General features: G+C 44.7%; 2 protein-coding genes across 12 annotated transcripts in view; both read right to left on the bottom strand.

The window, feature by feature from the left end:
• Nucleotides 1–8,223, bottom strand: part of kiaa1549lb (KIAA1549-like b) — a 50,555-nt gene extending 42,332 nt beyond the window's left edge. For all 4 annotated transcript variants that reach the window (XM_076023569.1, XM_076023563.1, XM_076023558.1 and 1 more), the window contains exon 1: nt 7,605–8,223. In XM_076023569.1, coding sequence (XP_075879684.1) covers nt 7,605–7,842 — 238 coding nt within the window. In that variant the 5' untranslated portion in view covers nt 7,843–8,223. The remainder of the gene's footprint in view (nt 1–7,604) is intronic.
• Nucleotides 8,224–13,333: 5,110 nt separating this feature from the next.
• Nucleotides 13,334–17,004, bottom strand: part of hipk3b (homeodomain interacting protein kinase 3b) — a 35,135-nt gene continuing 31,464 nt past the window's right edge. For all 8 annotated transcript variants that reach the window (XM_076023609.1, XM_076023617.1, XM_076023651.1 and 5 more), the window contains 2 exons: nt 15,305–15,525; nt 13,334–14,028 (listed from right to left, as the gene is read on the bottom strand). In XM_076023609.1, coding sequence (XP_075879724.1) covers nt 13,558–14,028; nt 15,305–15,525 — 692 coding nt within the window. In that variant the 3' untranslated portion in view covers nt 13,334–13,557. The remainder of the gene's footprint in view (nt 14,029–15,304; nt 15,526–17,004) is intronic.

The following is a 17,004-nucleotide window of genomic DNA, read 5'->3' on the forward strand; positions in this document are numbered from 1 at the left end:
CATCCAGCCAGGACATTTTTTAAAGCCTTAAGGCAGCTCGATTAGTGATTAATAAGATTCTGGGTTTCTGAAGAAGCGCAGAGGAGCTTAATGCTCTCTGAGTTCAGCCGAGCTCTTCCTATGGCTCTTCCTGATGCTCCACTGATGCCGTCATCCCTACCTCCTCTCTCAACCTGCTCGCCTGCAGCCAGGAAGCAGAGAGCAGAAACACTCTAAACCTGTGATGTCACTGGGATTCAAAATCAAGGGACTCGCGTTTACGCAACTTTTCTGTGCCGAGGACTACGTGGAGTTTCATGCCTCAAACTGATGTAATCGCACCTTTGCATTGATTAGTTCCAAGTGAATTATTTCCAAAGTCAACATTTTAGTCAACTATATATGGCTCAATATATATTAGTCAACAATTTCCATGACATTCAATATGAACAAATGGAGAAAGAATTGGAAAATGGCCACCTTTGGCACAAAAGTAATATTTACTCTTGTGTGATCATTTAATACTGTTCCACTTCCCAGAGAGAGTGAATGATCCCTGCCTCCCCCCAGAGATACACCACTTACTGCACACAAACAAATAAATCCTGCCAATTTACATGACAATACCAAAAATGCTGTGAAGTTTGCGGCCATGAATTTTCCCACACCAAAAAACGGGGTCACGGGTAAACACTGTGCCATTCACTCGTTCACCTTGGCGTTTAGGTCCTTCATTGTTTCATTGTGAAAAATGATGGATTTTCTGCTTGTGACACAACCTTCTGTGTCTGTGGGTTTCTCTGTTTCTTCTGTGTTCCTGCTCTAACTCCTAATGTCTTGGATTTATGGATGGATGGATAGATGGATGGGTGGGTGGGTGGATGGATTTATGAATGGATGGATGGATGGATGGATGGATGGATGGATGGATGGGTGGGTGGATGGATGGGTGGATGGATGGGTGGATGGATGGATGGATGGGTGACTTCATCAGTGAAGGAATGTTTCTCTGTCCACAGGCGTTAGAGGGAATTTAACTTGGCTACATCCAATCCGTAAAGCAGATTAAGGCTGCAGTGATCGATGAGGATCTATAAGAGTCAGATTGCGCATCCCTAATTGCTGACAATGATGAATGAATAGGATAAATTTGGAGTCTGTTGTGAGCCGCGTCAGTGTTTTGCATGCGCGCCGGCCGGCCACTGTGAGCCGCATCACAAAGGCTAACTGTGACCTTCCGTTCCCTGCTTCGTTCGCCTCAGAAAGATAAAATGGCAGAGTCCACACAGGCACCTCCATTTTTTCTGTTTTTTTTTTTTTTTTTAAAGAGGAGCCTACAGCTACACTTAACATTTTCATTTATAATAGCTTCAGACAAAACTATGTAGTAAAATGACAGTGACACCATTAAATGTGACCGGTGACCCCGTCTGTGTGGAGGCAAACCGTCACTCAGCAATTCTTCCTTCTTGCTCAAACACACACACACACACACACACACATACACACACACACACACACACAGATTTGAATCCTGGTCTGATTAAGTCACATTCAGTTCTGTGAAAAACCTTTTAATATTCGTAACTCTATTACTTAGCGTTGAAATCACAATGGGGTTTTTTTCTTTTTTTTTTTTTAGATGAGGTAAGTAAATGACAGAGAGCATCAGAGTCAAGCCTGAAACTCTGAGAGGAGCATCAATTGTTTATAGGTTGCTTAACATTAAAAGGCCATTAACGCCTATAGCAAATTAAAGTTAGATGGAGTACCTATGTTTTTGGAAGGAGTATTTCGCCTCATGAAATTCAGTACTCATACAAACTCAGCTTGGCATTGAACATGCTGACTAAAGATGTTAACAACTAATCGATTATCGATTAATTGTCCATTAAGAATTGAATTGATTAAATTCAATTAATCACAATTAATGGAACATTTTTAAATGGGTAGTTAATATCATTATAACAGTGTAGTGGCAGGAAAGAGCAATTCACCTGTAGCTACTGTGATGGTCATAATATACCCTGAACAAATCACTTTTAAACAACTTTGTTTTTAATTATTTTTTTAAAAAGTTGAAATGTGACCCATTAGGAGAAGTCAACTTAAAGTCAGAGGATGAATGTTTAGGGTGTTTTTATTGGTCTCTAATGTAAAAATGGGTCACACTGGACCCTCAACTTTATTCAAGGGTTAAATATTGTGTTTCGTACACATTTTTCATTGTGAAATGTAGGTTCTCAGGAAAAATCGCCACTTATCAATTAATCTTTAATCAATCGATTAGGTCAACCAACTAACGACTCACAAATTAATCGATCATTTGCATTCCTAATGCTGACCGACAACACTTACTGTGTGTGTACCAGGAAAACTTACAAGCAGTGTCCAGCTAACAAAAAAAAAAAACATCCATGCGGTTCGTTTCATTTCTTAGCTCATTTAAATCAGCAGGCATGACATGTATGACCAGGCCTCATTAAAATCTCCGTACGGATTTAATCTCCCAAATGAATGCCGGGTTATTCCATAAAAATCAAACAGTCTTAAACATCCTGCAGAAATCAGGCCTCTCAGGCGTGTAATGCAGCGTGATGAACGGCGGCGCTGTGTGGAGCGATGCGCCGTGTTATGCAGGGAGCAGCAATAAATCAGGCAGCCTGCTGTCCTTCTCCGGAGCCGCAGCAGCAGCCGAGCCAAGCCTTGATCCACCATCGACAACCACAGTACGCCAAAAAACACAGGGAGCGCGGCGGACGGAGGAGCAGAGAGGCACAAAGGTACAGAGAAAATAACACACACACACACACACACACACAGAGAGACACACAACAACACACAGATAACAAACAGCACAATTTTCCCTGATTGGACTGAACTGTGCAGGGGGATAATGCAAGGCAGATGGTCCAAGATACTAATTAGAAGCCTGTTTGCCTTACTTATCGTTACATCTCTGTGCTGCGGATGAGAGGCTGGCTTTGTTTACAGCAGCGCAGGAGAAAATCTAACTCCGCTCCACACCTTCGACAAGATACGGCGGAATACATTAAGCTTGAAGCACATCGTGTTGGGGATGGATAGCCTTTATTACTAATGTTGGAGTCATTTCCAGCACTGATGGAAATTCAGAATTCTATCGCAGTCCATTCCGTCTTGCCCTTTAACATTTTAATTCCGGCTCATGGAGCCACTAAGAGTATTTACATTAACCGTGCCTAATCTGCCTAATCAGAGTGGAAAATCTAACATTGTAAATCTGAAGGGTTTAAAGTGTTCAGGCCAATTGCAAATAGAGTGTGCTTCACAAAATTCCCATAAAAAGACTGTTTTTCTCCCATTCACAGGTCACATGATATGTTTAGTCAGCATTGTGAAGGAGCATCCACAAGCAACTGCAGCTGTGATCGACTACTACTGTTTACCTACTGTACATTTGACATATGTTGCACATCTCTGCAGACGTAGCATAAATAAAGATCAGCCCTGACGGTCCATAGTGTTGCAGTCTATATTTTTTATGCCATTCATATCCGAGTTGGTGTCTGTGGGTTCATCAAGGCAAATGTTTACATCCTAATGAATGCAAGATGCATCACATACGAGCACGCGCACACACACACACACACACACACACACACACACACACAAACACATCCCCAGCCCTCGTGACGCGCAGAGCCGCAACATAACAGCTGTGCTGCAAATTACGACAATTAGGTGGAAGAGAGGAAGCGAGCGCAGACGCCGCGTCCTCTGTGCTCCTGAGCACCTGAAGCCAAATCAGTCCAAAACAATGTAGAGACCCAACAAATCCATTATTCCTTCGGTTGAAATTGTTGAAATTTCACAAACTCTTAGATTATGGTATTCTGCAACTTATGTTGAAGGCTGTTTGAAAAAAGAGAAAGCAGGTATAACTTAAAAGGAACAGGGATCTTTAAGAGAAAACAAGATTCAGGACGAAGAACAAAGAAACCAGAGAATCCAAATCAAATATTACATTTAAACGAATAATTAAAGCTAGTATGTTAAAGAAATATAATGAAATATGTTCCTTATGTTTGATTGTCATACCATTGTCATTTTTTTGTTGTTGTTTGTATGGTATTATCTGAATTGTATCTTAGGAACAGAAAAGGAATGTGACGGCCGGCAGCTATTTTTATTTTTATTTTTTTTATGTTGCTGTGATGACGTTCTCAGTAAATTAATTTCTGGGGGAAAAAGGGGCCGATATAATAAGAATAGTCTTCTTTCTGCTCCCTTTCAATGTAGACCGGAGAACGTTTGTATTTTATATTAAATTGTTTTTCTTTTCTTTTGTGAACAATGAAATAAAGAACAAATGAAATGAAGCTGGATGGAGGGATGGAGGGATGTCGCTGAAAAGACAATTAAAAAAGACAAAAACAATGACGATAAAAGTTGTTACTGCAACATAATTCCTTGCGATGGCTGGGGAGAGGTCCAATCTCGTTGGGATCGAAGACAACTCCAAAGATAATAGAGCAGGTAAATCAAGACGAGCCCCAGGCCTCGCAGCGCGTTAGCGCTAGCCGTGCGGATGTGAGGCTTAAATTCTGACGTTGGCGTCGCTTTACGATGAGCTCCTAAGCAGAGCAGCGATGACTGGCAACAGCTCAGGGACAGCGTCTCATGCAGCAGAGGGCGGGGGGGGGTCTGCAAGGCTAACCCCTGTCAAAACAAAGCCGTCAGCACTCACAAGTACAGAAGCAAGGCAGGCGGAGGCGTGCACGCACGCACACACACACAAACAGAGGAGTGACGTCAGGGGGAGAGCCATTGGACGGTGGGAAGGGGGCCGAAACGCTTGCGCTTGCAGTTCTGCGTCCGCCCAGCACAGTTCCACCAGCTGCGTTAATAAGAAAGCAATAAACCAGACCGGAGACCGCGCCAGTTAATTAAAGATCAATCCAACTGCACGAAGGAGGAGAAGACAGAGAAGAAAAAAAAAGCCTTGTCCTTCCAAAGCCACAGCGGTACGTGGTACGCAGCGCGGTTAAAATGAACATTTCGCACTGCAATGTCATGTCATTTTTCAGCTGACTTACACAGTATGGGTAATGGATCTGGAGCAATAACACCACCAACATGGGAAGAACACTTTAGTCAGCCCAGCATGCAGAGTGCACAGCTGGGCAAATATGACACTGAGAATCGTGTCACTGCTCTTTTCTTTTCCTTCATGTGTTTACATTAAGGTTCACTTATGATGATTTGACCCCGACGCCACCAGCCTTCTGGCCTGTTTTCAGAATAAAATACTGTAGAGTCACTAGTTGCATTTCCCATTACAGTTTATTGCAAAATAAAAGCAATATTTCTAAAAAAAAGAATGGTTGTTATATTTTTCTCATTGATGACTTGTAAAAAATATTCCATCTCCTTCTCCGTCCAAACATAATGCGTCCTTTTCACTTGACGTGAACTAGTCACATGACCCCGCACGTCACGTCCGGTGACGCGTACATGCAAAAAAGTGTTTGCGTGACACTTTTGCGATATACATCGATATCAACACGTCTGAAAAGCCACCTCGTGAGAGCATACGAACCCTTTGTTGAGGTGTTTCCATTGCGAGTTTTTTCTTGCAATATTTAGGTTTTACGCATTTCAAGGGGTAATGGAAACACAGCTACTGTGTCCGGCTGCAAGAGTGAAGAAAAAACATTTCATGAGTCACATTAACTGACAATGTCATTGTACCTGAAGCATCTCAGGGAGGTTTATGACGCTCCGGTAAAACCGTTGAGTGGATGGATTTCAAAACTTACTCGAAATCTAATCAAGTGTCCCCGTTTGAAAATAAATCTATACGGAGGCTTGTCGTCGCTTTCAATCGCATGCTGTGCACGGGCAACAGGTACCGTTGTCGCAAATGCAACGCACGCAAGTTTCGATGTTTCGATGTGTCCGGCAAAAGGTAACTTACAGGCCGTGGTGGCGCAACAGGCGGAAAAACACAACGTCCGGGAACAAAATAAGATGTTGGTGTGTGTGTGTGTGTGTGGGGGTGGGGGGGGGGGGGGGGGACTGAAAGGTCAGATCATCAACCTGTGTCAATTTAATGACATGCACGTGGAACAGTTGACAATGGTAACACAAAAGGAGGTGAAGGAACAAAGGCGAGGAGGAGGAGGAGGACACAGCGCTTTTAAACTAGCCGGAAGACGGGTATTCAAGACACACAGCGGTGCGTTCAAATGCCCCGTCTCTTTATGTAAATGAGCCGTGGTATTGTCTGCCTCTTTCAGCACAACATGTATCGCTGCCGGGCCCGCTCGCGTTTAAGAATGGATGTGCTGACTGTGTGCAGGAGGGTGAGGTGGGGGGGGGGGGGGGGGTGGGGGAGACGGCGCTATACCGTGCTGTAGCTGTAGCTGTGCATCATCAGCAGAGGTGAGACCATACAGGCGGCACACGCTGCAAAAGACCTGACACTCTGGACCAAAGAAGAGAGCCTTTAGGGGTAAGTTCGAAAGGCAGCATAAGATGGAAGAAAGAAAATGTAATAGACCTCCACATCCAAGAACGTGCAAAAACTACAGAGTTAATTTGTCGGCAGCCCCGGCTGTAAGACGTAGTGGCGGAGAGAGAGGGGGGGGTACAGTCGGAACAGTCGCAGTAGCTACTGGGTCATTAAGTGCTGCTGACCCAGATGCTCCAAAACAAACAGCCTCCTGGGACTGCATTGTTGCATGCCGACAATAACAGCGCACACCCTCCTCCCCCCGAAAAAATAAAAAATAAAAAATCCCTGCCATCATGCCACTGCAGTGGCAGGAACAATGTGGGCACATAGAAAGGAGAGAGACAGAGTGAGAGAGCAGTGGGGGTCATGAATGAGGGAAACAAAAAAGTTGACGTTGTAGTGGCTCGAAATCAAGAGTCCTGCAGCCGCAGCCGTGGGGGGGGGGGGGGACAAGAGGCAGCCTGTGCGGTGCAGTGCAATCTGATCAGAGAGACAAAAGAGCAGAGTGGAGCAGAGCGGACTTCCGGTTCAGGTGGAAAGGATGAGTAGGTGAGAGAGAGAGAGAGAGAGAGAGAGAGAGAGAGAGAGAGAGAGAGAGAGAGAGAGAAAGAGAGAGAGAGAGAAGGACCGAGTTATATCATGCAGAGCAGCACCTTGCGCCCAGCAACATCTCTCTCACACACACACACACATCACATCATGCCAGTGCGGTGCTTTGGGTGCTGGGGGTTCATCCTGACCGCTCGGACTCAACCACTCTTCGACGGCGCAAAATCACATTCACATGACATGGTGCATGGTACAATTGCGACATAAACGAACACGATTGAAATACACCTTTACGTGCAGAATAATTACAATCAGTTAAGGGGCTTTTTTTTTTTTGGATGTTACCCGCAAAAACAAGAACGATTTGTTCAACCGCAAGTCCAGCTGCACAGACAAATCATCCAGCATGTGCACCATCCCTTCGCATAGCCGTGTGTTTTGTTAAAGGCACTGAGGGAAGCGGAGGTCGCCTGTTTCCCCTGCAGCGGATGTGTCGGGTGTCACAGTGTGGGAGCTTTAAGGTGACAGGAGGATGCTCTTGAATGCAACTGCAGATGCGATGTGTTTGCTGACTTACCCTCTGCGGCCAAGGCGCACCGGACGAGCAGCGACAGCGTTCCCACGGACAGCAGACACTTCGCGAGCATCCCGGACGCCCTTGCTCGCCACCTCCTGCCCGGCAAACATCTCAAACATTCTCCCCGGGAGTCCCTCCTGTTCGCCGCCGGCCAAACACCACCGCCGCCGCCGCCGCCGCCGCTGGCTCCCGCCGCTCTGCAGCGACCCGTCCGCCCGCCCCTCAAAGCGGGAGCCATAGCCGGTAGATAAGTTGACCAAGTTTCGCTCGTAAATAATACATTGGGATCAATCCTCGTGTGCGAACCGAGGTGAGTGCGGGGAGGCGTGCGAGCGTGCGTGAGACTACCGGATGGGGTGGGAAGGGGAGGGGATGAGGTGGTGGTGGTGAGTGGGGGCGGTGGTGGGAGGGGGTCCCGCCGCGGCCTCGTCGTGTCCTGGGGTTGCTGGAGGCGTGTGGAAGTTGATGGAGAGGAGGGGGCGGAGGAGCAGCAGCAGGAGCAGCAGCAAGGGGGAGATCAAGTGAGGCGACCCGAGGGCTCCGGTCCACCCACCGTCGGCACCGAGTGGCGCAGGGCGGCGCGCACGCCTCGCCGGAGCTCCCACATTCGGCTGCCGCGCGAAGACCCTCCCCGCCCGCCCGTCCGCCTGCCTGCCTGCCTCTCGCCTCTTCCTCCGGCTGCGGACCGCACCGCACCACGCCGCGCCGCGTTCAAGGTGCGCTTGCGCCACTTTTCAGCCACGACTGGGATGAATGTGGTCGAGGCGGCGGTGCGGTGCGGGGGAAGGAGGGGCGCGAGGGGAGGGGGGAGGGGTGATAGTCAAGAATACCTGCATCTCAGCGGGAAAGGCGCGCAAACGAGACGCCCCTCCCCCCTCCCCCCAGCCTTTTAATTGGAAGGTAGAGTAGCTGCGGAAGGCGACCTCTGCTGGATAAGAGGGCCCGCGTACACGAGATGGATGGCTTTATCGAGTTTCGCGTCATTTATTTATTGTATTTAACATGGACACGAAGTTCTCACGCTTTGTTATAGTGGACTCGATCCGTAAGCGTGACAAGTGTTCTAAATGTGCTGTTGTGTTGATCTCAATAGCTGCAATACAGCATGTTGCCCACCAGATGGTAGCATACACCTCGAAACGCTGCTGGAGCTAGCGTGTCGTGACCTCAGTGGAACCTGTGGCCATCGAGACAGCGTCCCACTCTCCCGTTGTTGTTGTTGTTGTTTAGACAGGTCTTTTTAATTACAGGAAGGGAATTAGGCGTTTTAAAATTATCTTAAAATACGTAATATATTTAAATTTTGTCGTGACAACAAATTCAGCTAAAATCAAAACTAAACGTCCTTGGTGAAGATGGGTTTTCAAATACATACTTTAATGCTTTTTAAAGGTTATATTAAATTACAAAGCTGCTAACATTGTTTTCAATTAGAACTTATCTCACCAGTATTAGATTAAAATGTAATAATAAATGAGACCGAGACAAAACAAGTTGCATCAATAGATTTTTTTTAATTCAAAGTGAATCTTAACAATAATACACCATAAAGTCTTATTTTGACACTCACCAAAAGAGTCACCTGGAAAACCCGCGTAATGTGACAAAGTAGAGAAGGCTTGGTCACACCTAAATCACTGAGAACTAGAGAGGAAACACTATCGCAAACTGTAAATAGACATCACATCCATAGAGTTAGTTTTCCCAGTCCTCATACTGTAAATATTGCACAGTGCAATTGCTACATGGCAGACTAGTGTAGCACAAAATTAAAAAGCAAATGAAAACGAAAAAATTAAAACATTGAAACAAAGCCACAAAAAAAATTTACAGGTATTAAAACAGTAACAGTATTCATGATCAAGTCTATTGGATGAGCATTCTAAACAAATGATTCCATAACTTGCAGTGTGAATTAAGTCTGAAATTGATACAGATGACCAGAAATAAAAGAGATTGCATAAAAAAAAAAAAAAATCTGATCAAATCAAGCAGTTACACAGTAGCACATTTAGACTAATACATACCCTGAATAAACATCTCTAAAAGGATAATACCGCAGCATAGGAATATGTTTCTCCAGATATCAAAGTCAGAATTTTTGTAGTAGTGATTTTACAAACCAATGTTTCACCTGTTGAATCTAAAAAAAAAAAAAAAAGGTTATTCTCAAATAAAGATCACGGGAAATAAAAAATAAAATAAAAAGAGTTTAAGATTTCTCTCCTCTTGCATCCATTCTTTCATTAACAGGTATGGGAGAGTTTATATGCAGGCGCATTGCTGGTGAATACCTTTTGAGGACTCAAAACACAGATTACATTTCACATGCTTATTACTGGGGAGCCGTTTTTCAAGCACTAATCTGCCAAGTGCATGCCTTGTCAACACAAGCCTTCTTTCCCACAATGGTACTACAGCATGATCAGTAAAGCATAACTTAAAAAAAAAAAAACATTTTTTTTTTCTTTAAAGAAAACCAAAAACACATGCACAGCATTTAAATGTGGAGTATTTCACTCATGACTAACAGAGAAGTTACAATAATCTCTTTGACAGAGCAGTTCCCATTATTTAAATACAGATTAAACACCCACAAAGATCCACCCTGGCGCTTCCGTTTCTTTAAGGCCAGTGTCGTCAGCCGCACTCTCTCTGACTACCCACTCTTGCCAACGTTTGCTACGAGCAGATGAGAGGAACGTGTGGTGTACATGCAAGTTTGCGGGTCAACGTAAAGCATGGAGATAATCTAAGAACACTTGGTGGTGCAATGACCGCACAAAGGAAAGTATTGCATCTGCTGCTCAGCCAGAGTGACAATTCAAAGATTGAGTGTCGTATCACTAGAAGTGTGTTTGTATCATTTCCATGTGTTGAATTGAAATGAGAGAACACCCCCACCCCCCACCCACCCCTTCGTACATCAACCCATCTTCTGTGTCTCCACTTTTAATGGTATGGACAGGTTATTGGTTTCTATGCTTTCCACGACATATTATCACTGAATCAATCACCATCTCCAATTCTCACTTTCTGAATCTCAAGGCACATACGCAGTGCTGCTCGCACTGTCTCACTCCAAGTACAGAACACGTAGTAAAGGCTGCAGTTTTGCACTGACGGAACACCTTTTTGGATACGAGACACTCATAAAGGGGAGAGCGATCTGAGCACAAGGCAGTTTGGAATATCAAACTGAAACTCTAGCCAGATAGAACACTGAACATGTTAAAAAGGTCGCTTTTTTTTTTTTTTTAGTTAAAACCAATTGAACAGTAAAACAATTTTTGAACACAAAGATTGGGCTGAGTTTACTTTTTTTGTTGTTGTCCAAAACAACCAAACCCTGACAAGCCTGACCAACTCTCTAACTGCCAAGAAGCATGAGTGTAATCAGTGGAAACGCTAACCAATTTTTTTTTCTTCAGTAAAAGCAAAGGACCATTCTTTTGTTTCTGTTTAGTTTTTTTTCCTGGCATCTCACAGTGCTCTTAAACACACCAAAGACTAATGGTAATATACTTTAAATCAGTTAAATCAGTCCTGCAAGCTATAGCTCAAGATGTGTACAAAACGTCAATATGAAAACATAAAAAAAAAATTTAAGTTACATCAATACATCATTTATATGCAGTGATGAGCCCGAAAGGTTAATAAGGATAAAATACTGATGCAAAAAAAAACCGCACACCCCGAGAAACAACAAATGCAACTAATGTTCATCATCAGCAATACAGTAGTTACAATGACACTCCAAATATGAACGCAAAACACACACACACACACACACACATACATACATACACACACACAAATAAATCAAAACCACTTCTATTTCAGATAATTAGGGAGCTATACAAAAATAGCAACGCTAGTTTTAAAACTCAGAGAAATCACCTAATTTCACAGCTATTGAAGTGGCAATCATCATATAGCAGCTTATCTATTATACATTCAAGAAGAAATGATACGACTTATTAATTGCCCAATAAGCTAGACAAAACCTCAGCCACGTTTTTAAATACTTTTTTTTTTTTTTTTTTTTTAAGTTTGTTTCCATGTAACGCCACTTCTACAACTACAGTATAACTGAGGTCTATGCAAACAGAACAGCTACCTTGCTCAGGAAATGAATTACAGTCTTTGGTGCTGCACAAGCAACTTCATTTGAAAATAAAAGACAAAAACAAATGTACTCATGTTACTAGAACAGGAAAAAAATGCTCACACGCGCACACACACACACACACACACACACACACACACACACACACACACAGCATATCTACATACATACATATTGACGGGCGCTACCGTCATACACGTATGTATGCAAGAAATACCCTCCCTGACGGAATGTATAAAATAAGCAGGTGACGTAAAAACGCCTGAAGCCTTTAACACATGGTAAAATGTAAAGGGAAAAGTTAATTTTGTCACACATGCATAAATGAGAGAATTGCACACAAATAACTCACACTTTGTCAAGCATCAGTACTAAATAGTCTAGCTCTATAGTATATGTCCATATATGTGTATATACCAAATACTGCATGGTTTGCTCAGGCTAAGAAGATTCCATACTGTGAATTCATTTGCATTTTTTCCTTACCTAATCAAAGCCATGCCCACCACACAATTAATAAGAAACGAGTCAAGACACCCAAAATGAAAATTACGAAGACAAAAAAATAAAAGAATTAAAAAAAATTAAAAGGAACTGACGACTAGTTAGATTGTATTGCAGTCCAAACACTGTTTGGAATAAGAGTTCCACTAAATAGAAAGTGATTATCAAATATTAAGCAATACTCAGAACTTGCATTTTCTACACTAATTCATTTGGGGAGGGGGTTTGACGACGAAACAAAACTTGAACGAGAGGGGAAACGGTAAGCATTCGCAACAGCAAAAGCATGCTGTTCTGAAAAGAACAGGAAGGTCGTTCACCGCACAGTGAAGGTTTTACGATGACTTCAAAAAGAAAAATAATCATAAGCACCGCTAATCTGCGATATATCACATCAGTGCAGGCTATGCATGGACATATACACATGTGCATATATATACTCACACATAGGATGCATCAAATGATTGGAATTTCAAGTGCTGTAGTCCAGTACATCAATATTAATGTATAGTCATATATAAGAAGTAACATTAACAACCTCAAATATGTAAGGCACTATGGCTGGGTACAGTTATACAATGCAGCGAGTCTTGTGACACGAACAGCAAGAGCAACGTCTACGCATCTTCCCGTTTTACATTTTTGCTCATGCAAGACCACATGCAGCGTGAGGAACAACCCTATTTAGAATTGGTTAATTGACTTGACATTGCTAAACACCGAGGGACACTGAAAAGGTACAAATACTTCAAACGCAGTACAACATACACCGTGGGCAACAAGTGCATCTGTCCATCTAGAGCTAGAGACTGGGATGGCTTTACAAATATGAATGTGTCTTGCACATGTAAGAAGGCAATATAGAAAAATAGCTGGGATCGGGGGTGCAAAGTCCGTACTATTCATAACACCCCAATTATTTACCTGTTTAGAGGAGTATTCGTAGAAGATCCAATGCAAAGATATATCAAATGTGCAAAACACATTAAGTGTGAGTTTTATCTATTCATTCATTCTTTCATTCAATCACGCATACATTGTTTCCTTTTCATTTTTTTTTGTCCAATCATCTCCATCATCTGAACTCCCCCCCCCACCCCCGTCTGTATGTTTTAAAGCTTTAAGTTCAATTACACCCAAGTCTACATGATTCAAAAAAATAGCTTGCTTTCTTTGTGGTTGTGCCATGGTTTTGGAAATGAAAACCACGTTTGTTTGTTTTTAAGACCACTAACCCACCCCGCCCACCCAGCCGCGAACCCAGCCGCGAACCCAATCCCCATTCGCATAGCCCTCAGGTGGGATGAAGGGGTGTCATGCTCACATGTACGGGTACTGGTTTATCTTTGTGGGGCTGAGCGGGAAACTGGCGTAGGCGGGCGAGGCGATGTAGGAGTGCGGTGCAAAGAGGGACTTGAATTTGCTCTGGGGGTGCAGTGTGGGGGAGGGCAGCAGTCGGGGGTTGATGCCCACCGTGACCTGGTGCACGATGCCCCCCGGGTGGGAGATGCTGTAGGCGGGCTGGAGGACGGAGCGGGAGGCCACCGGTGAGGCCAGTAGGTGGGCCACGGGCGCGGCTGTGACCAGGGGGCCAGACGGGGGGTAGGTCAGCAGGGGGGGCTGTGAGTGAGGGTGGGCGCCAATGTGGGGGTGGGGACCTGCCGTGTGGTTGGGGCTGCTGTGGGACAGGCTGAAGGTGTGCCCGTGCATTGTGGGAGGGATGTAGGCCTGGGGTCTCCGGTGGGGGAAGTTTCCATTCCACTCCTGGTGGCAGGAACCAAAGTGTTGCACCTGCAGAGGAGGAGGAGGAAGAGGAAGGAGAAGAAGGAGCAGAAGGAGAAGAAGAGGAAGACGAAGAAGATGATGAAGAAGAAGAGACCAATGTTCAGATATGAACATTCTTTATTTTAGCAGCAGGGTGTTTGCCTTTATGCTCCACTAGATGCTGCTCTTTCCACTTTGTACACATCAATGTTGTGCGTTTTTAACAGAAGGACACTTTGACGGCCCTCATTGAATTTTGGAACTGCAGTCATCATTTTTGCCCTAATGGCAACTAAGAGATGTGACGGTTGAATGCTTCCACATTTAAACTATAACTCATCAACTGACGGCTTCAAAAGCAGCTCCGCTGAACGCAACACGTGCACAGAAGCCTTCACTGTTGTCCCCATTTAAAAAGGAGAATTTCAATGTTCTTTTCCTCTTGTGTTTGCAGGCAGTTTTCAGTTGCAATCTCTTCATGGCGTTGGATGAACTATAATATAAAGCGTGCGATGGGGTGGCTGGATGGCTGTTTAGCGGAACCATTTCTCTGCGTCACGTTCACCTCTGCTGGAGATGAAAGCAACGGTGAACTCCTGATACAATCAAGACGCTGTTTTGTAGTCATTCATTTCTAAAACCAGGTGACAAACACAACCACCTTTTAATGGGAACTAAGACTGTAGTTTATAAATGCCCTGGCATGCATCTGCCTCGCATGCGCAAATGGAGCTCGGCTGAGGGGAGCCGCAGCGTGACAACAGCTGAGCAAGAGCCAAAGTCAAAGAGTGCGATGCAACTTTTTTTTTGCTCCGCCTTTATCAATAGGACACATTATTTGATTGAGAATTGGTTCTACTTGGGAGTGACTGTGCACTTCTAACTGGTAGTTTAACAATTTTCCGCATTTTTTGTTGTTTTTTTTCCCCCAGATGAGAATTCTGTCTGAAGATAAAAAGCAGTCTGAGTTCTATTAGCTATTAGAGATAGAAGATTGTTTTTATTTGTCTTCAAACACATTAGTCTTTTGTATATAAGAAATAAATAAAAGTATTGCCATTGATCGGTCTCAGCAATACCACCTTTAATTTTGTCTGTCGCTGAAATGAAACTCAGCAGCGCCAGAATCGTTTTCTCTTTTTTGCAGAAATAAATGTCAACTTTCCTCCAAGCATTTTTTCCTAAATGACAAAAGCCAAAACATCTCCAAAGTCCACCGACAGCCAATGCCCTCAATAAAGTGGAATATAAAAAAAAAAGAAAGAAAAAGCTTGTGTTTTTGTGCACATGACATCACGCTGACCTGCCCAAAGCCTATAGGCTGCTGCTGCTGCTGAGGCTGAAATGCAGGGGTGATCTTCGGCGCTCTGTTGATGAGGGGAGTGGAGTGGTGGTGGTGGTGGTGGTGGTGGTGGTGGTGGTGCTGCTGCTGCTGCTGCTGCTGCTGCTGGTGCTGGTGCTGGTGCTGGTGGTGCTGGCGCCCAGGAACACCTCGCCCTTTGGACTGGCACGAAGACTCTGTGACTGTGGCAGCAAGTGGACAGGAGAATGGAGACCGGTTAAGAGCTTCACGCACAAAACACTTGCCATCAATAGCAACGGAATCATAAAAACAGAAGTAAAGAACAGGGGGATGCAACCAGAGACTTGAATTCAACTCTTCAACCGCAGAAGTGAGAAGAAATTTGGGGGAGGGATTGGCGGCGAGTGCAGCTGTGCTGTCGCTTACCAGCCTCTAACTAAAGCGCCATTTGTTGTCTTTGCATCATCCCCGGGCTCATAAATAAATATGTTTGGTGGAAGGAGGGAGGGTTTATGGGAGGAGTCGGTAACTAAGCTCGTTCGCTGAGCTCATGGTGGGGTCACACCGGCGCCTATAAATACAGCCGGCAGCACTAGAATAGCACGCGCTGCCCTTTAATGTCGGCCGTCAGTTGCAGTTTTGCACAAGTTGCGAGGAGGGGCGTCAGTCGCCTTTCGGCGAGCGCTTCCTGTCGGACCTCCCACTTTAAACGACCCACACAGTGGCACGTCGTTAAAGCGCACTAAAACAGCAGTCTCCCCGCGAGCACAGCTGTGACAGCGCCTACGCGTAGCAGCTTGTGCGTCTCCATATTTGATCGCGACTGCCGACCAGAACGTTCTCTGGCCGCACAACTCTCGTTCGGGACAGTCAAGCTCTCCCAGGTTATTTATACACGTCTTGTATAAATAAAGAGAAGACACGTCCGCACGGGGGGGGGTGTGCTGATGGGGGGTTGTCAGGGTCACACTGGAGAGACAGGGAGTAAAAGTGTGTTGACAGCAAACAAATATCCACCCCCAGAGATCAGAGCAGATCAGTCAGGCAGGTCAGCTATAATCACCTGTGAGAACCTCTGTGGCCTACAAAGACAGAATAATCCAGCTGACCTGTGGAGCAGACAGCAGCAGTGGTGACTGGTACTTTCAGCGAGCACGACCTACTGACGCACTTGCTGGTCGCCTTGCGTTCGGGCCTCCGCAAACCCGTATTCACACGATGCTTGAGGCTTAACGTAAATCAGCTGCTTTTTTTTTCCCTCCAGAGAAAACATGTTTTGTGCCCTCCTCCGTTCCATTTCCGTGTATTGGAATTAGTTGGGTTTTTTTTATACCCCTTGCTTTAATTTTCTTCTTCTTCTTTGAACACAAAGTTTAGGCCGCAAGTGATCGTTGCAAGCGCCATGATGACAGAATTTGCAAGACAGCACATCAGCAAGTACACAAAAGCTGCTCTGAAACTGCTCTGTTCTGTATTTGGGACGACAAGTGATGACTTTCACTGGTTGGTTCCAAAGAGAGGCGACAGTAGCTGCATTTCCATTACAGCTATTTCTAAAGATTTTGACAAAGTACAAGACTGATTTGCTGGTGTTTCCATTGACGCACATAAGCCGTAATTCCCGCTAAAATCTCGTCCCGTGAGACCCCACTTTGAGGAGGATGAAGGTGCAAAACATTTTGCGATAAATCTGCATTTCA

This window comes from Nelusetta ayraudi, unplaced genomic scaffold (genome assembly GCF_046127955.1).
Source record: "Nelusetta ayraudi isolate G7.1 ecotype Tasmania unplaced genomic scaffold, CSIRO-AGI_Nayr_v1 ptg000002l, whole genome shotgun sequence".
NCBI lineage: Eukaryota > Metazoa > Chordata > Actinopteri > Tetraodontiformes > Monacanthidae > Nelusetta > Nelusetta ayraudi.